Here is a 23,752-nt window from a genome sequence, read left to right as displayed (position 1 = left end):
TGACCCCCGATTCATTCTTTATACTTGGTACCGATGAAGATAACCCCGAGAATTGTAATCTACTGTCTCCGGTAGCCCCATAAACGGTGAATAGGGATGACCCTACTGTTGGGAGGGTTCTGTCGGTCAGACCTACAATCCGGTGGGTTGGTGATGACTTCCTAAATTGGGACAGCCCATTTACCGTAAGTAAAATTCTTACCCATCATACTAATGTCTTTGGCTTTTGCACCCTAGAGGTAGCCTTTAAGACAGGGGTCAACAGCTTGCAACACTAGAACCCTTAGAGGTAGCATCTAAGACGTGGGTCAGCAACTTGCAACACTAGTCCTGTTGCTCTGACCAGCTGTAGGGTCTGCGGACCCCTGCTCTATGAAGGAGAGATGTCTCGGAGAGAAGATTTCTCTAGCAGGTCACTTGTATACCCAACTGGATGTATCTAGATCTTCCCCTATCAGAGATTCTTTACATATTTTGGGAATGAGCCCTAAATGTGACTGGTCCGACTAAAATTTAAGGTAAATATCCTTTGAAGTGTGTGAAGCCCCCTTGAGACATGTCGATCAGGGGATGTGGGAGGTGGATGGGTCTTACTGCTAGATCATATCTAATCAATGTGTTACAATTGGGTAAATCTAGTGCCCATGGAATGGGCCTCACCCTCTGCTTTAACCCAATCGAAGAGTGCACAAAGACCAAAGAAATAAATTCTGGCATTACCTCCACACCCAGTTGCAAGGAAAAAGTAGGGTCGAACCAAAAAAATCCAGATTAAATTAGCCTTGTCTTGTGGTGCTCTGCTTGATACTTGTAAAAGATCCTGAAAATTCAGAGGAGAGCAAGAAAAGAGGCACTCACCAGCAATTTCAGTAAAATTCACTTTAATTCGGTCACAGGATTGCAGACAGAGACATTAGCCGTTTCGCTTGAGTTAATGTTTCTTCTGGCTCACAGAAGAAGCCGGAAAAGCCCTAAGAAGCATGTCCTCTGGCGAAACAGCTATTGCTCATTTCATTGATGTCTCTGTCTGCAATTCTGTGACTGAACTAATGTGCATATTACTGAAATTTCTGGGGGTGAGTGCCGCTTCTCTTGGTCTCCTGTGAATGTTCATGACTGATCGAAGAGGGAACTGGCCGCTGAACCTTCTTATTAGCTCTGATAGGATTGTAGCAAGAGGTCTACTAACTCTATTAGAAAATACAAAGCTACTAAATGAAGTCTGAGCTTCCTTTAAGGGATCTTTCTAAATTTGGGTTCTTGGTCCCTAAAGGAGGTTGTTAAGTTCAATAAAGAAACTGGGATTTTGGGGAATTTTTACATTCGATAAAGAGTAAAGAATGTTCTAATTTAATGAAATACGCATTAATTACCCAGTAAAATCCTTGCTCTGCTGCTCAGGTGATGAGATACCAGCCAATCACTGGTAATATTTGTCATGTACACCATTGGTTGGCTGCAGTGCTCAGATGATTAATCAATGGGATATCAACACTTCCAGATATGGTGGAGACACCAACAGTACAGCCATGGCAGGAGATCAATGGCTGAGTCATTCTTATATCTTTATTTTACAAAGTTCCATACTCTTTGCTGATTAAAAAAAAACCTTAAGAAAACATTTTGTAAAGGGGATGGACCTCTATTTTTGAATTCTCATGTTTTGGTCAGAGCGGAGAGCATCTACAAAGAGTGTCTTTGCCTCTGGAGGACCAGTCCTGTCCTGCCTTACACATACAACCCATTGATTTGAATGGACTCAGTGTAATACTTCATTTGGCCTCTGGGGGTGCTGCAGGAACATTCAACACTTTCCTCCATACATAACATATCTGATCGCTGGGGATTTTTTAATAAGTTGGAACTGTCCAAAGTGAAGAACGCTCTTGGCATTATAGGACTTCGAAACTTTGTAGTTTGAGACAATTTCATCCATAATGATGTCACCAGAGACATTTTAGATAGATTCCTTCGGAAATGGTCATCCTCTAGTCATCAAGCCCAAACAAATGTTCACAATATAGTCTTTTCATGAGGTCTAATGTTGAGGGACCATAGTCCTCATCATATTACTTGTTAGTGAGGCTCGATAAGCTTCCAATGGCTTGTTTAATAACATGATGCAAATTGATGCTCTGTATCTGATGCAACCAATTGGATTTATGTTTTAGAGGTCTAAGTTGTTACTTGTTGTCTCCACCCATGAGGTGCAGACCACTACCAACCTGGGCTGTTCCATAAGATTGACCTCAAACATGTATCATGTTATTAAACCGTATCCATTTACCATCTATACACCATGAAGGAAGACTCAGGATGAGTCGATATTCGGCTCCCCGAAGTCTCCAGTCATCGAGTTAGTGAATGGATCTGCTGCTTTCTCCTGCCTATTGGCTCGCCGCACGGACTAGCCGCCACCGTTATGTAGAGGTGATGGGGTGCACATGACGTAACATGTATTGTGCTCTTCTTTTCAATTGCATGGAATGCTGTTTTTGACTTGCAATGCCAACATGAACCTAAAATATATTGCATTTTTTTTTCATGACCCCAGGGGACTAGCAGGTTTTATTTTTTTGCATGTGCTTTCCCCTAGACTCTGGCTGCGCTAACAAGAAATTCAATAAATCTGCTTCCAAACCATCTTGCACAAGCTTTGCATGTCCAGTCTGGTCCCGAGGAGATTAACAAGCGAATAGAACACACCATCGACTTACGGAGTGGAGATAAGTTGAGAAGAGAGCATATCAAGCCTTTCTCACTGATGTTTAAAGACTCCAGCCTGGAGCATAAGGTAGCTGAGTCTGGGTGGCAAGACCGTCTCTGTCGTCTGTGTAATGGGTCGTTGTGAAAAAGAGAAAAAAAAATATCTGTGAAAATTCCATGTTGTTTTGTAAACGATATTAAGCCCGGGCCCCGCCTTTTAAAGTGAACCTGCCACTGACACTACTATAAATTAGTCAATCGTGTCATGCCCTAATACCAGGGGTGCACAACCTGCTGTCTGGGGAACAAATACTGCTCACAATTTTATTCTGTGCCGCCATTTCTGGCACCGGTTTGTTTAAGATTGCTCTCTGCTGAGTCCTCCAGGAAGGAAGAATTGACTGAGCATGAATGAAGCTCTCACTGTAAGCGAGCAGTCAGATGGTCTTATAAATCGGAAGGTAGTGCACGGACTGGCCGGCGGCTCTCCTGACCCAAGCATGAGAGCTTCATGTATTTCTATGCAGTCATCACGCTCAGGACAGGAGAGCCGCCCGCCAGTCCCTGCACTGCGTTCCGATCTCGTTACGATTTACACGGCTGGCTGATTGTTCTCTAAGGGCTTATGCAGATGTCCGTGCAACAAGGTCCGAGCACGGACCAAAATGCACTCCTTGGCCCCAGAGTGACCGCCTTATAGAACTATATGAAGCTGTCGCACTCAAGTCGGGAGACCCGCGGCCAGTCCGTGCATTGATTTACGATTCCGGTCTGCTTTATATGACCGTCTGACTGCGACCCTAAGAGCTCATGCTGATGTCCATGCAACAAGGTCCGAGCACGACCACAACGCACTCCTTGGCCCCAGAGTGACCGCCTTATAGAATTATATGAAGCTGTCACACTCAAGTCGGGAGACCCGCGGCCAGTCCGTGCATTGCTTTACGATTCCGGTCCGCTTTATATGACCGTCTGACTGCGACCCTACGGGCTCATGCTGATGTCCAGGCAACAAGGTCCGAGCACAACCACAACGCACTCCTTGGCTGCAGTGTGACCCCCTCTTAGAATTATATGAAGCTGTCGCGCTCAAGTCGGGAGACCCGCGGCCAGTCCGTGCGTTGTGGTCCATGCTTGCACCGTATTACACAGACGACTGCATGAGCCCTAATAGATTTTATGCCTCCTGAACTACAATGGAGATAGCCTTACTTACACGCGACCACCTCCATTGCTTTTCTCTGGAGTGCTTTTGAGGGGAGGAAGGGAACGCCATTTTTCGGATAAGTTAGCAGTTATACAGTATGTCAAATATGGTTCAGGTTGGGAAACCCATCATTAGACCTTTGGGGGTGTTACATCTAACAATATGTCCCTCGGCCCCCCAAAAAAGGTTGTGCACCCCTGCCCAAATACAAGTCAGTGTTATTGCCTTCGTTAAACAGCCCTTTAAATTACCAAATATTAGGGCTCTAAAGAGGATCACACTCCATAGCTGCCCCAAAATGAGTGTCTGCATCATATGATACTTTTTGGCCATGTGATCGGCATATTTTATGCCCTTCATGCTCTGCATCCCACAATGAGTGACTCCGTCACATGATTCCTTTTGTCACGTGTGATTAGCGTATTTTTCAGCCCTCCATGTCCTGTGTTCCTCTTTAGGTGAGTGTTAAGTGGTAATATATCACGGGGTATGACACCATTGTGCTAATTTACAGATGTGTTCGTTCTTACCTTTTCTCCAAGTCCAATAATTAAAAATAAAATAACAAACATTAACTTTGTGATACTCTGTTGGGAGATGTTTATGCTATATGTGTCTCTGTGTTGCCACCCAGTGGTTGTGATGTGAGTTGCAGTCATGTAGAGGTTTTGGTTGTGATAATGGGTTGAATCTGTATGGAGAGAAACTAGCGTCCTTAACAAAATTTAGCGTAAAGTTAAGGGAAGACACTTCCGTAGTGACGAGTTCACTTTAAATTCACATATAATATTACGTTAGTATTTTTGTCCTTTCTTTAATTGTTAGATGTTTTCTTCTCCATTCACATTCGGGGCTGGTTTCAGTTTTCTGCTGGTTGATGATGTACAGGGTGATAAATGTGGCGGGTTGCTCCATGGGACTCAAGAATACCAATGCCATTAAGACCCTTAATAGTCGGGGTCCCTTTTGGAGACTTTATTTATTTTAGCCAACTTTTTTCTACCAATTTGCTGCTCCAGATTGTCTGTAAGTTCTTTACCTAGCTGAGTGCTTTTGCAAAAATGTTACAAATCCATCAGAGCTCCTGGTGATGACTGCTCTCCCTGCTCTTCCCCTTTCTTGTTAGGACTCGTGCTCACCACCGATTATATCGGATGCGGACGAATACGAGCTGTGGTTTTCACGGATAGCAGTCAAACCCATGTTATTGTATGGGGATCTGGCACATGTCCGACTTTTTGCTCGAGGAAAAGAATCAGTGACATGTTCGATTTTGATCCTAGTGTCAGATCAAAGTCGGCAATGCAAGTCTATGGATCCGTAGAAAAAAATCGGATCGCACTCGGATGAAATCCGTGTGCAGTCTAAATTTTCACGGACTGACATAATAGAGAAGGTTGACAAACTTTTTTTTTTTTCTCTGCACCTTTGAAAACATCTGATCCCACTCTAAACAAACTCTGATCAAATTCTAATCAGAGACTGTTTATTCTCAGTTGAAGAGAAAGATAGCAGCACGTAAGAGAAGAGTTTTGTATTCAGATCTTCATAGTATGGAGAGATGAGAAAGCATGTAAAGTCTTAGGGAGGGCAGATAAAACAAGCTGTAGGCAAGGAGAAAAGAACCCGAGCAGGAAAAAAGTGCAGGATAGAAGCTTTACTGATATATGAGCTCCTAAAAACCTCAGCACCATAGATACACAGAGATCACATCCAGCCTATATTACTGGGAGAGACACTCAAACAGGAGAGAAGTCTGAAACTTGGATCAGGCTTCAAACTGCATGTCAGGGGGTGTGATTTTAGACGGAAGCTTAGTACAATTTTAATAACTAAAAGTAAATGCTAACATGTTTTTTTTCTACATCAAAGATGTTCTTCTTATTATGTTATGCATGGAACAGGGGTGAAGGGGTGGAGCATGACACAGGAACACCAAAAAGGAAATCCCTGTGTCATTCTCCACCCCCTACACACTGTATCGGGTATTGCACGGTATCAGTTTTTCCTCTTTATTTTTTTTTCTTATGAACCAGATGAATTTGTAATATTTTTGCACTCTTTGATAAGTAATTGCTCCTTATCTAAGAGCTGCTCCTTCTGTATTTAGTAATATCTGTCTACGGTTTGTCAAACTCACCTTGGACTAGTAATTTGGCAGTGAGGATTGGAAGAAGGATTTTGTTCTTGTCATTAGCCTATGTTCACACTTTTTTTTTTAGGATGAGTTTTAGCTGATCATCTCAGAAATCCTTTTCCAAAACCTTTCAAAAAACTCTTCTTGTTCTTCTCTACGGGAAATCCGTTTTTCTATTCATATGAGGAGCTTTTTTTAGCTTCTATTTTTTTTCAGCCCATAGCTGTCTGCCTAGCCTTTGCTGGTTCGATTTTATAGGGGGACCTCATGTCAATTTTTTTCTGGAATTCCCCTGTAAACTGACCAGTAAAGGCTAAGCAAACATCTGAGAGCTGATATTAATAGCCTGGGAACCTTTATGGCTATTGGCTCCTAAACAGAAATATAACATCAGCCCTCAGCTGTCGGCTTTCCCTCTGCTGGTTCTGAAAATTATGCGAGAGCCCATGCAATTTTTAAATGTTTTTTTCACAAATAAACAGACTGCATTTCACGAAGATTTCTCACAGTTGCTGTTTTGTTACAGAATGTGTACTGTAGGTTAATTATGCTAATGCTCCTACCTGTGTGAGTCTTTATTTATCTCTTTATGTACCGTTTTATCAATGAGGGTATCTGGCTGACACCTGTTCATTACTAAACCTCGGGCTTGGGCTATATATCTAATATATAAAGCTCAAAGTGTACGTATATGTGTATGTATGTGTGTATGTGTGTGTGTGTGTATGTCCGAGATAGGCATCCTCACCGTCGCAGCTATAGCCACAAAATTTGGCACAGTCACACGTCTGGACCCCGAGAATGTCATTGGCTATGTTGTGAGGCGAAATTCTAACCCCACGCGATCCAATTCACCAAACAATTTTGCCCCTATCTGCATACTGGGGGAAAAAGTGTGTGCGGGTCAAGCCCCACCCCTCATTGTGATGTCATAATGCTCCTATTTGCATACTGGGGAAGCAGTGTGTGCGTATCAAGCCCCGCCCCTCATTATGATGTCACAATGGTTGCCATGGCGACGCTGATGTCGTCATAGGTCGCAAGCCCAGCCGCCGCTCATTATGATGTCATAATGGTTGACTATGGGATGGAGGATGTGTGATGGGTATATGGGCACTGGACTATGGGATGGAGGATATGTATGACGGGTATATGGGCACGGGACTATGAGATGGCGGATATTTATATGGGCACGGGACTATGGGATGGAGGATGTGTGATGGGTATATGGGCATTGGACTATGGGATGGAGGATGTGTGATGGGTATATGGGCATTGGACTATGGGATGGAGGATATGTATGACGTGTATATGGGCACGGGACTATGGGATGGAGGATGTGTGATGGGTATATGGGCACTGGACTATGGGATGGAGGATATGTATGACGGGTATATGGGCACGGGACTATGAGATGGCGGATATTTATATGGGCACGGGACTATGGGATGGAGGATGTGTGATGGGTATATGGGCATTGGACTATGGGATGGAGGATGTGTGATGGGTATATGGGCATTGGACTATGGGATGGAGGATATGTATGACGTGTATATGGGCACGGGACTATGGGATGAAGGATATGTATGATGGGTATATGGGCATGGGACTATGAGATGAAGGATGTGTGATGGGTATATGGGCACTCGACTATGGGATGGCAAATATGTATGATGGGTATATGGGCACAGGACTATGGGATGAAGGATATGTATGATGGGTATATGGGCATGGGACTATGAGATGAAGGATGTGTGATGGGTATATGGGCACTCGACTATGGGATGGCAAATATGTATGATGGGTATATGGGCACAGGACTATGGGATGAAGGATATGTATGATGGGTATATGGGCATGGGACTATGAGATGAAGGATGTGTGATGGGTATATGGGCATGGGACTATGGGATGGCAAATATGTATGATGGGTATATGGGCACGGGACTATGGGATGAAGGATATGTATGATGGGTATATGGGCATGGGACTATGAGATGAAGGATGTGTGATGGGTATATGGGCACTCGACTATGGGATGGCAAATATGTATGATGGGTATATGGGCACAGGACTATGGGATGAAGGATATGTATGATGGGTATATGGGCATGGGACTATGAGATGAAGGATGTGTGATGGGTATATGGGCACTCGACTATGGGATGGCAAATATGTATGATGGGTATATGGGCACGGGACTATGGGATGAAGGATATGTCTGATGGGTATATGGGCATGGGACTATGAGATGAAGGATGTGTGATGGGTATATGGGCATGGGACTATGGGATGGCAAATATGTATGACGTGTATATGGGCACGGGACTATGGGATGAAGGATATGTATGATGGGTATATGGGCATGGGACTATGAGATGAAGGATGTGTGATGGGTATATGGGCACTCGACTATGGGATGGCAAATATGTATGATGGGTATATGGGCACGGGACTATGGGATGAAGGATATGTATGATGGGTATATGGGCATGGGACTATGAGATGAAGGATGTGTGATGGGTATATGGGCATGGGACTATGGGATGGCAAATATGTATGACGTGTATATGGGCACGGGACTATGGGATGAAGGATATGTATGATGGGTATATGGGCATGGGACTATGAGATGAAGGATGTGTGATGGGTATATGGGCACTCGACTATGGGATGGCAAATATGTATGATGGGTATATGGGCACAGGACTATGGGATGAAGGATATGTATGATGGGTATATGGGCATGGGACTATGAGATGAAGGATGTGTGATGGGTATATGGGCACGGGACTATGAGATGAAGGATGTGTGATGGGTATATGGGCACTCGACTATGGGATGGCAAATATGTATGATGGGTATATGGGCACGGGACTATGGGATGAAGGATATGTCTGATGGGTATATGGGCATGGGACTATGGGATGGAGGATGTGTGATGGGTATATGGGCACTTGACTATGGGATGGAGGATATGTTTGACGGGTATATGGGCACGGGACTACGGGATGGAGAATATGTATGATGGGTATATGGGCATGGGACTATGGGATGGAGGATGTGTGATGGGTATATGGGCACTGGACTAGGGGTTGGAGGATGTGTGATGGGTATATGGCACTGGACTATGGGATGGAGGATGTGTGATGGGTATATGGGCACTGGACTATGGGATGGAGGATATGTATGATGGGTATATGGGCACGGGCCTATGGGATGGCGGATATGTATGATGGGTATATGGGCACTCGACTATAGGATGGCGAATATGTATGATGGGTGTATGGGCATGGGACTATGGGATGGAGGATGTGTGATGGGTATATGGGCATGGGACTATGGGTTGGAGGATGTGTGATGGGTATATGGGCATGGGACTATGGGATGGCGGATATGTATGATGGGTATATGGGCACTCGACTATAGGATGGCGAATATGTATGATGGGTGTATGGGCATGGGACTATGGGATGGAGGATGTGTGATGGGTATATGGGCATGGGACTATGGGTTGGAGGATGTATGATGGGTATATGGGCACGGGACTATGGGATGGAGGATAATTATAATTTGCTACAACTAACCACAGTTAGTTACTATGCCCGGGCAGCGCCGGGCTCTTCAGCTAGTATATATATATATATATATATATATATGAAAAACAGAAGAAGATGAATGGCACTCACCGAGTATGATTTAACGCTTTATTGGTACACGTTCAACGGGAGAATGGGAGCAGGAGTGACGACAGCCGTTTTGCACTGAACTGCGCTTCCACATGGCGTTAAATCATACCCGTGAGTGCCATTCATCTTCTTCTGTTTTTCATTTCATGAAATTGTTTTTTCATGAATAAGTACCCGAGGGTTGGTGGTATTTGCTGGCTGCAGCTCACATACAGCGGTGCACGCTGTCCTTTAAAGTGTCATAGCGGTGCGGATCTTCAGCTTTTTCTTTGCGCTATTTGGACTCTGTCATATATATATATATACACAGTATAGTCACTTATATTTGTTTTGTGTGTAAACATTATGTTTGAACATGGTATGTAATGATATTATGGTCTTCAATGGAGAATGAAAAAGGAGAGGTTGAACAAGGAAAACATCACAATTCTTTTTTTTAATAATACATCTTTATTTAGCTCTATGGACTTACAAAAACACATGAAAATCCGCATGAAATCTGCCCAAAAAACCATGCGGAGTTTCCGCTGCGTTTTCTGCCAAGAAATGCAGAATCCACACAGAATTTTCCATAAGCAAAACCGCAACGTGCGCACACAGCCTTACAACCTCTTTATTTCCCTGAACATTGACCAGATTGATCAGATCAGAATCCCCCAGTGAGCTCACTTTGATGGGGAGTTTGTAACTCTTTTTTCTGTCTTTTTTTTCTGAGTTTCTCTCAGCTGATTTATAACCACATCAAAGTTCAGCTCAACTTTGATGTGGTCTGTAGTTAGAAATCATCAAAATGAAGTTCAGGAAAAGACAGATATGAGTCAATCAAAATTCGCTGAATCATAAAGTTTCAGATACCGTAGGTCAATTTTGCAGACAGGATTACAAATTTTACTTGCCGGCACACTGTGTCCGGCAGACAGTGTGTGCACTAATAAAGGGGTGCATCAATAGGCAATTTCATGCATGATATTATAGAGAAATGGAAAGTGAACCTTTCCGACGGCTGAAGATTTAGGATATTTTGGTCTGTGCGCTGTAAACCTAGCGTTATTGCTACTTATATAAATTGAAAACTTGCATGAAAACAATAATTACTCCACAGGAAGCCCCAAATTACAGTCTCCGAGCGCAGACTCTCCGAAACAACGTGCACCGTCTATATCTAGAAATTTTAATGGAATTGCTCTTTTTTGTGGATAAAAGATATGTTTGCTTGGCGATATTTCCTTTAGATGTCATTTTGGAGAATGGATTTAGTTTTCGTCCCATTCTTTAGATTCAGAGGGGAGCCAAAGAAAAATGCTTAAATTGTGTCTTCCTACCGCCACCACTAGGAGGAGCTCCTTGCACCAGGACTTATAGAGCTCTGTCTCGCACTGAACTGCATGGCCCGGGTTTATTACAGAAGTTTTCCCAACTTCTAAAGTCATTTAATATGACTGATAGATGCAATCAGACATCAGTTATTCTCACATATGAGAAAAGCGGACCAAATAAATATTTTGCTCGGAGTGTAATCCCAGTGTCTTCAGTTTTTCTCCTATGTGAAAAAATAAAAAAGAAATATATGTATTTCTCCACCTAGGACGTTATCCAGGTGCTGTCCTCACAGTAGTATAAAAAGCAGAAAAAAAGTAGTTGAACACAACAGCACAAAAGTTAAAAAGGCAGAAAAGAAATATCCTCCGCGCTCCCAGGCAACTTGTCTCAGACCAGCATGGTCCTTTATCCTGCCTGGACAAAGAGTTGACAAAGGACCATGCTGGTCTGAAACATGTTGCTGCTGTTGTTGTGTTCAACCATTTTTTGTGCCTTTTATGCTACTGGATGAGTGAAGCGATTCTTTTAAGAAGATGTGAGTGCCGGCTATCGTCGTTTGGACTACAGGCTGCCATTGTCTGCCTGTTTACACAGGACAATGTGCTGCCGAGAATGATGATCTTTTGGGCAAAGCAAAAGTTCATTTCACCCTGGTGTTTTGCTTGTTCTTCCAGCGATCAGCAGCTCGTTTACACTGCATAATTATCAGGAAGCGAGCGTTCCTAGGAGTGATAATCGTGCACCTTTACATACCCCCTTGAAGTGATGAATTATCCCAGTGATATATCATCATTTACTATGTTGGGAAAATCCATTTTAGCAGCAAACAGATTAAAAAAAACCCAAAAAACATAAAATTGTTCATGTGTTTTTTTAAACCATATGTGCTAATTATAATCAATAACTCCAGAACATATATCCCGTGTATCTCTGCCCATCCTCATCCATATGTCCGACCTCTGAACCCTCCCGTTCAGCCTCGCAGTGCGGCAGTGGGCCCTCTTTTCTTAGCCTCTCACCTAGCCAAATCAGATTTCATACTTTGCACTGACGAGGGGCAAAACCCACGAAACATGTGTCTGCAAAGTGGGATTCTGGTTTGACTTTTATCCTTAGTCATATTGCAAGGCTCATTAAAGGGTCGATATTGACTTATAGGATTTCTACTTCCGATAGTTTGCACTATTTCTCTCTGAAGAGACAATTTGCATATTTAATTTCCCAGCAGAGCATGCAAGGCGTTTAAGTGTCCTCATACTTGGCATACAAGGAGATACCTTACCCCTTATCGCCTTCTTTTTTAATATATTACTTTTTTTTTTTTCTTTGTTGGAAATCAAAGTTAGAAAAACTCCTGAAAGTTTTTCTTCTTTAAAAATGTTTAAAAACTGATTAAAATTTATTGTTTTTTTTTTTTTATTTTTTAACATAGATTTTACCTTATTAGTAGTAATCATCATCTTATTACATGTTTTTCATAATAATTAAAGGAAAAAAGTCATAGTTAAAATAAAACACAATTATGATTTATAGTTATTGCACCTCTTCAGTTCAGGCAAGACTGCAATCAATGCCGATATGCACAGCGGTCTAGGATGCTGATCTATGGGGAGTTTTTGTCACACCCTTCTCACTGGAGAAACACTTACAGTCTATGGTCATCTTCCTTTCCCCCAAAAAAATATTGACTGTGAAGCTAAAGGGGACCTGTCACTGGATTTTTTTTTTATTTAAACCGAGTACCTCCTCCATTTGCTGCTGTTCCACTGATTCTCAAACAGTTTTTCTTTTCCTCCTGTGCTCCTCTGCCCCTCAGTAATGATTATGTAAACTTTCCCTGCTGATAACTGGGCGTATACTACAGCACTTCTATGTGGGCGTGGCCATATTTTGATTCGCCAGCATTAGGGGAGAAAAAAGTAAACATTCTTTGTTGGTTGAAGGGAAAATTTGCATAATTATTACTGAGGGGCACAACATTGGAATGGAGGGGAACAGAAGAAAAAGGAAAACTGTTCCAAAATCAGTGCAGCAGCAGCAATTAGTGGAAGTACTCAGATAAAAAAAAAAGTGAAAGGTCCCGTTTAAAAGTAAACTAATGAACTTTTTTGACCCTCCATAGCTAATATATTTCATCAGTTAAAGAAATAGTTATCACCACTGTCTCCAGCTCTCTAGTATGGGGACAACTTTTCCATATTTGTCAAGTGTCTGGGAGAGTCCTGTGAATTGAACATCAAAAGGGTGGGGTCTGCATAATTGGGTTTTCCTGGAGTTTTCTTGGGGGGGGGGTTAGGGTGGAGCTTATATGTCTTTATTTCGGGAATCAAAATGTTGGTGTGTACGCTTCGAAATTCTCAGTTTGTTCTACAACATTCTATGTTATAGGAGGCTGGGATAGCGAAGGGGATCTGTCAGCAGATTTTTTTATTTCTAATCTGAGAGCAGCATAATATAGGGCATGAGAGCCTGATTCCAGGGACGTGTCACTTACTTGGCTGTGTGCTGTAGTTTCTAGTTTTATTACAGTCAGTGTTTTATCAGCAGGAGATTTTGACAAGAATACTAGGCCTCTTGCAAGGTGCACAAACTAATCTGTGTATCCACTCCCCACCACTGATTGGTGGCCTGCTGACAGTGTAAACAAGAAGCTGCCAATCAGTGTTGTGGGCGGGGTTAGACACACAAATCTGCCAGTCACTGGTGTTGGCAGGGTATACACAGTTGAGCGTTCCAAGCTCTGCTAAATATACAGCAGAGAAAACAGGGATTCTAACACAACTGCACGAAGCAGCCCAGTAAGTGATACATCAATGGAATCAGGGTCTCTGCCCCTACATCATGCTGCTCTCAAATTAAATGGCAAAACCTAGTGATACATTCCTTTTAAGGCTAAATATACACAACTAGAATTACAGGTTTTGAGGAAGGTTAAGGCTTACGTGTCAGGACATATTAATGATCCTTTGATTGTACCTCTAATTTGGGGTGCCAGTGTCACATATATTGGAAATTCTGGTGAACATTTTTCTAGAATGGCCTAGGTTTAATTCATAAATGTGAATGCCGTGACCAATTTAGAGTCCGTTTCAACGTGACGACAAAAGGTCCCCGAGGGTAAGACCTACAGTTACTGTATCTCTCCGGCCAATAACCCCATATTTGCTGGTGGGTCGCCCTCCCAGGGCTGTGAAGTACTCGGTACCGGGCCGGTCCTTCAGAGGGGAATGTCACAGCAACGGTGACCCAGTCCGTGGCCCTGGGCGCCCATGTAAAAGGGGTGGAGTTGGGAATAAAGTTTATAAGTGATTTGTGACGCCACCTGTGGTGTTCGGCAATAGAGATGTAAGCCGACGCTGCAGACAGATCCTCTGGGACAGATGGTGTGGTGCAGCAATGATGTTATTGCCCTCCACAGGTAGGGATGTAGTCCCAGGGCAGTGTAGGTGAAGTGACACTTACTGTAGATGGTGTAGTGTCAGGCACAAGGGATGTAGCAGTGCTGGGCGGGTTGGCGCAGGAATAAGTGGAGGACACCAGGGCATGTAGTTACAAAGCTTTACTCACAGTCTGTTGCAGGTACAGGTGCCCGCATCCGTGCCGTGTCCTCCGGGTCAGGAGCTCAGCCAACTTCCAGGCAAGATGAAGTACTCCTTTCCAACACTCCGCCAACATATATGCCTTTTCTGAACGTCTCCTCTTATAGCGCCTTTGAGTGAAGTACTCACAGTACTGAGTTACACTGGAGTTCCTCCTGTCAGATGTTCCTATGAACTCTACTTGTACAGCAGACAGCTGTAGCCTGCTTCGAGGACTCCTTACTGCTAAGTCCCGGCTCTCTCGTATCTTGCTGTTGTGCCCCCAAGTCTTGTGTGGGAATAAAGTGGTCACTACTTCTATTCCTCCGGTGTCTGCTGCAGGACCATTAGTATCCATACAACCTCGGGGACCGGACCCCGGCCTTGCGTTTAGAACTTGAGAAGGGTTCTCTTCTAACCCTAGTCCTTTTTCTCTTATTCTCCTCACGTTCCATGCTAATCCTGCTTCCCAATGGAGAATCAAGCTTCCTTTCTCTGTCTCTTTCCTGTGCCAGCTGACCCAGATCACTGTGGCCTGCTGCAGCACTTCCTTCTTCCATCCCTCTCCCGGGGATCTTCTCTGTCTCACTCGCTGTCCTTCTGCATCCTCACTCACTGAAGGTAACTCAATGACTGAACGACTGACTCATCTCTTCCCAATCTTCTATGTAAACTAAACTCCACCCACCTCCCAGCACGTTTCGTGTTCCAAGCAGGGAGCCATCAAGGGGTGCTATGCTATACTCCAAGCAGGGACCTGCCAAGGTGCTTTGCTACACTACATTGTGGTGTGGGGTGCAGGTGTTGGAGTGTGGTCCGGTGTCTCCACCTTACCTGGATAGTGGGGTACCACACCTAAGGAGGAGGTGCAGTACCTCTGTGGCGACTGAACCCTCAGGGGCACCACACTGGTACCGTCTTAAATTTTCAGAAACCATTCTGGCAAATTTGGACATGCGATGGAGGTTTTAAAAAAAAATCCCACGTTAAAGTGGGCGGTTGTATTGGGGTTTGTGTGTTTCCAGATCAGTCCTTAATGAGGATCTGTCACTTGTCATAAACTTGTGCTGGAATTAATATATTGGTTGGGGTATTTTGCATTTTTGTTAATGATACAAATCTAGTGATATTTTCTTTGATCTTCGGACTTTTTTTTCTCCTTTTTATATTTCAGTATTCTCAAATGAGGGATGAAGTGTTCAAATCCAACCTGGTGTGCGCATTCATCGTCCTCATTTTTATCACTGCGATCCAAAGCCTGCTTCCATCATCAAGGTAATTCTTGTTTTCTATGTCTTTTTTTTATTGCTTTGCATCAACATTTTTGTTCCACTTCTGATTTTAGCTTACAAATACTGATGTGAAATATTGACCAAGTACTACAAGTGTGAACATGGCCTAAACCTGAAAATTCACATCTACCTGTGGATGTGTAAGAGGAGGTGACATTAATACTGAAAAACCCCAGCACTGTGCATCATTGGTGCGAGGAGACTGCTACCTACCGTCCAAACAAGACCATGTGGAGCCAACCGGTAGAGGAAGAGTTGCAGGGGGGGACGAGTTTGGAGGTAGCACCAAGTCAGGTGCCATTGATTGTTGGATTCCTAAATAAAAAAAAGGTCTGCGCATCAAACCGGAGCGGGTTTTGACACCAGGAAAGTGAGCATACCAGAAGATCGCAGGCGAACACGCTGCAGCCAAAGAGTCAGGTTGCAGTAAGGAGTGTGCGCCAGCAGGTTGCAGCATGGTTAGAGGTAGAACTATGCGGCAAGAGACTAGACCCGGAGTACAGACTACGCCAGTTTAGGCCTGAGAATCAGTTCCAAACCGGTCAAGACGTGGAGTTCTGACCATGTCAGTCAATGCTCGAGTCCCAGATCTGCTCAAGTCAAGGACTAGAGCCCAGATGATGCCAACCAGAAGCTGGAGCCCAGCCCATCGCATTCCTTTGGACCTGAGAGACACCCATCAGCGGTCAAGCACCGAAGATCCATGAGGAGACTACGCCTGAGAGAGGACGCCTGCAGTAGTGAACAGAAGATGCGAGTGAGCCAGGCCGTTGCTTCCAGCACTAACGTATGGTACAGGGGTTGGCCTGGGCTAGAGGAGTGGACAAGGCGGTGATCAATTGAATTGAAGAAGACCCAACATGCTCTAGTAAAGTTTGTCAGGAGGACTTGTGGCCTGGCGGGAAGAACCAGGAGACCCTTTCTAGGGCCATTGCTTTGGGAGGAATCTAAGCAGTAATTTCCACGTGAATGGGTGTACCACCCCTGTTAGAGAGACATAAGTATAAACCGTAAGCTACTGCCCCAACATTCAAAGTGAACTCTAAGACTCATGGCACGTTCTTGTGATTATTCTGTTTTCATATTGTTTAATTGTTGCCCACATTACTCAAGTTCCCGCCATATTAGAGACAATAAATAATTCATTGGCTGTTCCCGCCTCGTGTCTGCCTGCGTATTGCATCCGGTCACCTGCTTTACAGATGACCCGTTGCAGCCCATTACCCTCATATTACCCTTGTAGATGTTTGGGAAGCTGAGGAGATCATAATTACAAACAATCTCGATTTGGCTTGGACAGTCCCTAAAATGGGACCTTAAAAAGGGGCTGGGATAGTGACGAGGAGGAAGTCATGGCAAATCCTTTTGTTTGAAACAAATTTCCTTCAAGGGCTCGCTCACACGAGCATATAACACAGCTGAGTGCTTTCCAATGTTTTATCACATAGCACTTGGACCAATGTTATTCTATGGGGCAGTGCTGAAGCATGCTGTGAGTGGCTCCGCAAATCGGATGACATTCTCCCATACAAGTCTATGGCTGCATGTTAAACACCGGACTGCTCGCGGATGACCTCTGAGTGTAGTCTGATTTTTACAGACTCAGACAATGGAGAAGATGGAGAAATTAGGTTCTCCATCTTCTCCATACCTGTGCTCCAATTTTCTCATGCGAGAAAATCGGATCACACTAAGATGACACTCGGCTCAAACTCTGAAAAAATTCGAGGAGAGTGTCATTAACATAATCAATCCAATTCTTACCCCCTTGCAACCCTCTATCTCACGCACCCTGTACCTCCTTGCAAGCCTCTGTCCCACGCACCTTGGTCCCCCTTGCACCCTTCTATGTTACGCACCCTGTGTCCCATAACGAACAGGCAATCCCTGCATATGGTGCGCCTGTCTAACGGCCTCGAGACATGCAGTCGCAGAGACTCAAACATCTTATTCGTCTCGATATCACTCGGTTGGCACCCAAGCATGGCGGATAACACCTTATCCCAGCACGTTCGCTCATCACTATTCAATACCTCTTGCAAGTGCTTCCATCTTCTCCTTTCACATACTGTTGTGCCTAATGGCGAATACGATCCCGACGTCCATTCACAACACACAGCAATCATTTTCTTTCTAGTCTATGACCTTGTGTTTCGTTAACCCTGTTATATACAATATGATAAAAGTCACCTAGAAAAGAGACCGCTCTTACAGCAAGCGCCCACCCTCTATGGCATCCATATGTCCTAATTAGACATATGGACAGTCTTCCAGCCGGTACAACATATCAGTGTAACCTCCATGTATCATTTATAAATAGATGTAGAGCGAATCAATTTGATGCAAATGGAAATTGTGTTGAAGTTTAGGAAATTCGCTGGAACTGGTGAATGTCAACAATTTGTATTTAGATTTTTGCGAATCACCAAAAAAATTGTCATTTTACTTAAAGAAAACGATTCCATTGGCCAGAGAAGGATTACATAACTTCAGGCAAGGTCGGGTGGGAATCCTCATAATGCTTTTACACTTTCACATCACTTGGTATAACCCAGCCAAACAGAAGGGACTATTGCAGCCAGTATAAAAGAAGAGGCAAGGAATGCAGCAGCCATTTACTGGTGAATCTGGAGAGTGAGAGGATGTTACAGCTTAACTATATAGAAAAATAAGCCATAAAACACTGAATAAACATAACAGATTGTGTGAGACAGCACAGCTGTGAACAATCGTTACCAACCATTTACCTATAACCCTATATGTGGATGTGAGTTTAACATTTTACGCATTCTTTGACTTCCGAACATCCGAAATACGTATGAGCCCTACTGTAGTTATGAACCTCAGATGTTAAGAAGAAAAAAAAACTAATACGACTCCGGACACCCCGCTGCCTGCCATCAATTCTTTTCCATTCTGCTGTCATGCGCTGTATCTTCGGCCTCATCACTATATTCCTATACTTCAGTCTGCGTCCAGGCCTCAGAGGTCAGTGCGTGTTGTAACGTTGTGACGCCAAGGTGGTCGCCAAGACCTTATGGCGAGCAGTGAACTTTGAAGCCTGGATGCGACCAGTCCTGACCTATAATAAGAGGACGGAAATACAGTGCGCGATGGTGCACACAAAGGAGGACCGGATGGTGGGCATCGGGTCGACCAGAGAGGTCAGAAAAGAGATTAGTCTTGGTTTTAAAAAAAGCGAAAAACCTAATATTTCGCCACTTACCTCTTTGGATGCCTTGCTGTCCATCATCTAGTCATCTTCCTTTCACCGTTGTGGCTCATCCAGTCCTCAGAAGTCACTGTGCATCATAAGGTTACGGCACACATCTTGACATCACGACCTTATGACACCCAGTGACCTCCTGGACCTGGATGCAGGTGGAAGTCCTGGCCTATAGTCAAGAGGCTGGAGATGCGGCGTGTAATAATGAAAGAAGAAGACCAGATGGCGAGCATCAAGGAAGCAGGAGAGAAGAGAGATCAACTGAGTAGTGGTAGAATACTTACCTCTCTGGCCGCCACTTTGCTTGTTGCCCGCCGTCCGGTCATCTTCTGTCCAACATCGCACGCCACATCTCCACTTCTTGGAAAACTATTTTTTCCAATGTTTTTAGAAGCTGGTCCACTCTAAAAAAAAAGCCCGGAAAAAGAACACACCCTAAGGGAAGAGTCAAACTGCCGTACAACTCAGATGGGATCGCAACGCAGTGCATGGACTGGCCGGCACCTCTCCCGACCCGAGCTGGACTGCATTCATTTCTATGCAGCTGTCACGCTCAGGTCGGGAGAGCCGCTGGCTGGACCAAGCATTGGGTTGCGATCTCCAGCCGAATTATAAGGCCATCTTACCCTTCCCTAAGAGTACTACTCCATACAATACTAATCACATGGGAAAACTTGCAAAAAAGGATTGAATAGTAACAATGACATGGATTTTCAGAGTAAGTACACCAGCCGAAAAAGGTTTAATATCGATTTTAATAATGTATACAATTTGCATTGTGAAATCTGATGAAAGATCCATTTTGTTTGGCAAAATTGCCCCCCAAAAACTTTCTACATTGCAAAAAAAAAATAAAACAAAAATCAATCCGTTAATGCAGGTGAGCAGAAGCCTGGTAGTTTTCTAAGCAATGAAAGGGACACAAAGAAGCTCTTGAGCAGAGGTATACTTAGTGAAATTGCTCCTCTTGTCATACATGCTATTTGCAAACAAAAAGTGTCTTTAGTTGAAAGATGCCTCCTCGAGACGGTCATCAAAATGAGGCGCTATGAGTGTTTGAAGAAGGTTCTCCTCTGTCATTGAAAGTGAAGTGGAGGCTTTGACTGACGCGTCGTCGCTGCATTTACATCCTCGTTTTGTCCTGAATTTGTGTTTTGATGGTAAAAATGTATTCTGAAGGCAGAATTTGTTTCCTTTGTCTCCTTTCAGGATGATTCCAATGATAATCCAGTTCTCCATACTGATAATGCTGCACTCTGCGCTGGTCCTCATCACCACGGCCGAGGATTATAAGTGTTTGCCCCTCGTGCTCCGGAAAACCTGCTGCTGGATTAATGAGACCTACTTAGCCAGGAATGTCATCATCTTTGCATCCATTTTGATTAATTTCCTTGGAGCTGTAATCAATATAGTAAGCATTTTTATGAGGGGTATAATCTGCTTTGTTTCGGGGGGAGGGGTTGATGTTAGCCTGAAATTAAAGGGCTTGTCTACAGTGAATCTGCGGGCACATTTCATATGATTTTTGCATATACTTGTAGGCGCGCTTTTGGCAATTAATATCTGATACTTTTATGTGCACTGAGCTCTGATGCATACTTATGGGTCTCTTGTTTTATTAATTGTTTGCTAAGGTCTACATATCCCTTTAGAGGGGTTTTCAATAGAGCTCAGCACAACGATTCTCAGCCGAGGTCTGGCCGCCACGTCGCCCCTCCAAACAGTACCAGAACACTGCGCACTTCCTACATGATGTTTTGGGTGCGGAATAATCAGAAGAGGATGCCAATGGGCAGTAGGAAGTTTGATCTGGCTGCCATGGACTAGTGACAAGGCAGCTTTTATGTAATGTAATCTTTACTGTATAAAAAGAAAGTTCTACAGCTTTCTAAAATAGTTTGTGTCCTCACCAAAGTTCTGCAACTTTCTAAAATAGTTTGTGTCCTCACCAAAGTTCTGCAACTTTCTAAAATAGTTTGTGTCCTCACCAAAGTTCTACAACTTTCTAAAATAGTTTGTGTCCTCACCAAAGTTCTACAACTTTCTAAAATAGTTTGTGTCCTCACCAAAGTTCTGCAACTTTCTAAAATAGTTTGTGTCCTCACCAAAGTTCTACAACTTTCTAAAATAGTTTGTGTCCTCACCAAAGTTCTACAACTTTCTAAAATAGTTTGTGTCCTCACCAAAGTTCTACAACTTTCTAAAATAGTTTGTGTCCTCACCAAAGTTCTGCTACTTTCTAAAATAGTTTGTGTCCTCACCAAAGTTCTGCAACTTTCTAAAATAGTTTGTGTCCTCAACAAAGTTCTACAACTGTCTAAAATAGCTTGTGTCCTCAGACTCCTCAAAGTTCTGCAACTTTCTAAAATATATCAAAAAATGTCCAAGATGTATAAATACCACCTCAAAAGTTATTCATAAACCATAACTACCATTAGTAAATGGGTGACTAGCATTTTATATGCAGCAGACAATTATTGGCACCTCCTTGCATGTAGCACTTTTTTCATTGTGAATTTTGCACATAATCTGTCTATTACATCAAGCATTTTATTATAATTTTTGCTATCTATCAAACAATAAGTTTTATGGTGTTTTCCTGTCATATTTTCTGATATGGTTTCTGGTCTGTGTATTATCATGGCATTTTGTGCATATTCCCTTCTTTATTTTGTGTATTGAGTAAATAATAAATTTTGAAGAAATTTTATGATCATGCTTTTTTGCCTCTTTTTCTGCCATTTACTAATGGTAGTTATGGTTTATGAACTTTCTAAAATAGTTTGTGTCCTCACCAAAGTTCTGCAACTTTCTAAAATAGTTTGTGTCCTCACCAAAGTTCTGCAACTTTCTAAAATAGTTTGTGTCCTCACCAAAGTTCTGCAACTTTCTAAAATAGATTGTGTCCTCACCAAAGTTCTGCAACTATCTAAAATAGTTTGTGTCCTCACCAAAGTTCTGCTACTTTCTAAAATAGTTTGTGTCCTCACCAAAGTTCTGCAACTTTCTAAAATAGTTTGTGTCCTCAACAAAGTTCTGCTACTTTCTAAAATAGTTTGTGTCCTCACCAAAGTTCTGCAACTTTCTAAAATAGATTGTGTCCTCACCAAAGTTCTGCAACTTTCTAAAATAGTTTGTGTCCTCACCAAAGTTCTGCAACTGTCTAAAATAGATTGTGTCCGACTCCTCACCAAAGTTCTGCAACTATCTAAAATAGTTTGTGTCCTCACCAAAGTTCTGCTACTTTCTAAAATAGTTTGTGTCCTCACCAAAGTTCTGCAACTTTCTAAAATAGTTTGTGTCCTCACCAAAGTTCTGCTACTTTCTAAAATAGTTTGTGTCCTCAACAAAGTTCTGCTACTTTCTAAAATAGTTTGTGTCCTCACCAAAGTTCTGCAACTTTCTAAAATAGATTGTGTCCTCACCAAAGTTCTGCAACTTTCTAAAATAGTTTGTGTCCTCACCAAAGTTCTACAACTTTCTAAAATAGTTTGTGTCCTCACCAAAGTTCTACAACTTTATAAAATAGTTTGTGTCCTCACCAAAGTTCTGCAACTTTCTAAAATAGTTTGTGTCCTCAACAAAGTTCTGCTACTTTCTAAAATAGTTTGTGTCCTCACCAAAGTTCTGCAACTTTCTAAAATAGTTTGTGTCCTCACCAAAGTTCTGCAACTTTCTAAAATAGATTGTGTCCGACTCCTCACCAAAGTTCTGCAACTATCTAAAATAGTTTGTGTCCTCACCAAAGTTCTGCTACTTTCTAAAATAGTTTGTGTCCTCACCAAAGTTCTGCAACTTTCTAAAATAGTTTGTGTCCTCACCAAAGTTCTGCTACTTTCTAAAATAGTTTGTGTCCTCAACAAAGTTCTGCTACTTTCTAAAATAGTTTGTGTCCTCACCAAAGTTCTGCAACTTTCTAAAATAGATTGTGTCCTCACCAAAGTTCTGCAACTTTCTAAAATAGTTTGTGTCCTCACCAAAGTTCTACAACTTTCTAAAATAGTTTGTGTCCTCACCAAAGTTCTACAACTTTATAAAATAGTTTGTGTCCTCACCAAAGTTCTGCAACTTTCTAAAATAGTTTGTGTCCTCAACAAAGTTCTACAACTGTCTAAAATAGCTTGTGTCCTCAGACTCCTCAAAGTTCTGCAACTGTCTAAAATATATCAAAAAATGTCCAAGATGTATAAATACCACCTCAAAAGTTATTCATAAACCATAACTACCATTAGTAAATGGGTGACTAGCATTTTATATGCAGCAGACAGTTATTGGCACCTCCTTGCATGTAGCACTTTTTTCATTGTGAATTTTGCACATAATCTGTCTATTACATCAAGCATTTTATTATAATTTTTGCTATCTATCAAACAATAAGTTTTATGGTGTTTTCCTGTCATATTTTCTGATATGGTTTCTGGTCTGTGTATTATCATGGCATTTTGTGCATATTCCCTTCTTTATTTTAGGTATTGAGTAAATAATAAATTTTGAAGAAATTTTATGATCATTCTTTTTTGCCTCTTTTTCTGCCATTTACTAATGGTAGTTATGGTTTATGAACTTTCTAAAATAGTGTGTGTCCTCACCAAAGTTC

At 42.7% G+C, this 23,752-nt stretch overlaps 1 protein-coding gene across 3 annotated transcripts in view; it reads left to right on the top strand.

The window, feature by feature from the left end:
* Positions 1-23,752, top strand: part of ADCY8 (adenylate cyclase 8) — a 451,884-nt gene that overhangs the window by 292,469 nt on the left and 135,663 nt on the right. For 2 of the 3 annotated variants that reach the window (XM_073590345.1, XM_073590344.1), the window contains 3 exons: positions 2,597-2,794; positions 15,812-15,912; positions 20,365-20,566. In XM_073590345.1, coding sequence (XP_073446446.1) covers positions 2,597-2,794; positions 15,812-15,912; positions 20,365-20,566 — 501 coding nt within the window. The remainder of the gene's footprint in view (positions 1-2,596; positions 2,795-15,811; positions 15,913-20,364; positions 20,567-23,752) is intronic. The other variant, XM_073590346.1, reaches the window with a different exon arrangement.

The sequence above is a fragment of the Dendrobates tinctorius genome, unplaced genomic scaffold (assembly GCF_039654945.1).
Source record: "Dendrobates tinctorius isolate UK_male_01 unplaced genomic scaffold, ASM3965494v1 ptg000116l, whole genome shotgun sequence".
Lineage (NCBI taxonomy): Eukaryota > Metazoa > Chordata > Amphibia > Anura > Dendrobatidae > Dendrobates > Dendrobates tinctorius.
The sequence above is the reverse complement of the archived record's forward strand: the minus strand, read 5'-3'. Positions and strand labels throughout refer to the sequence as shown.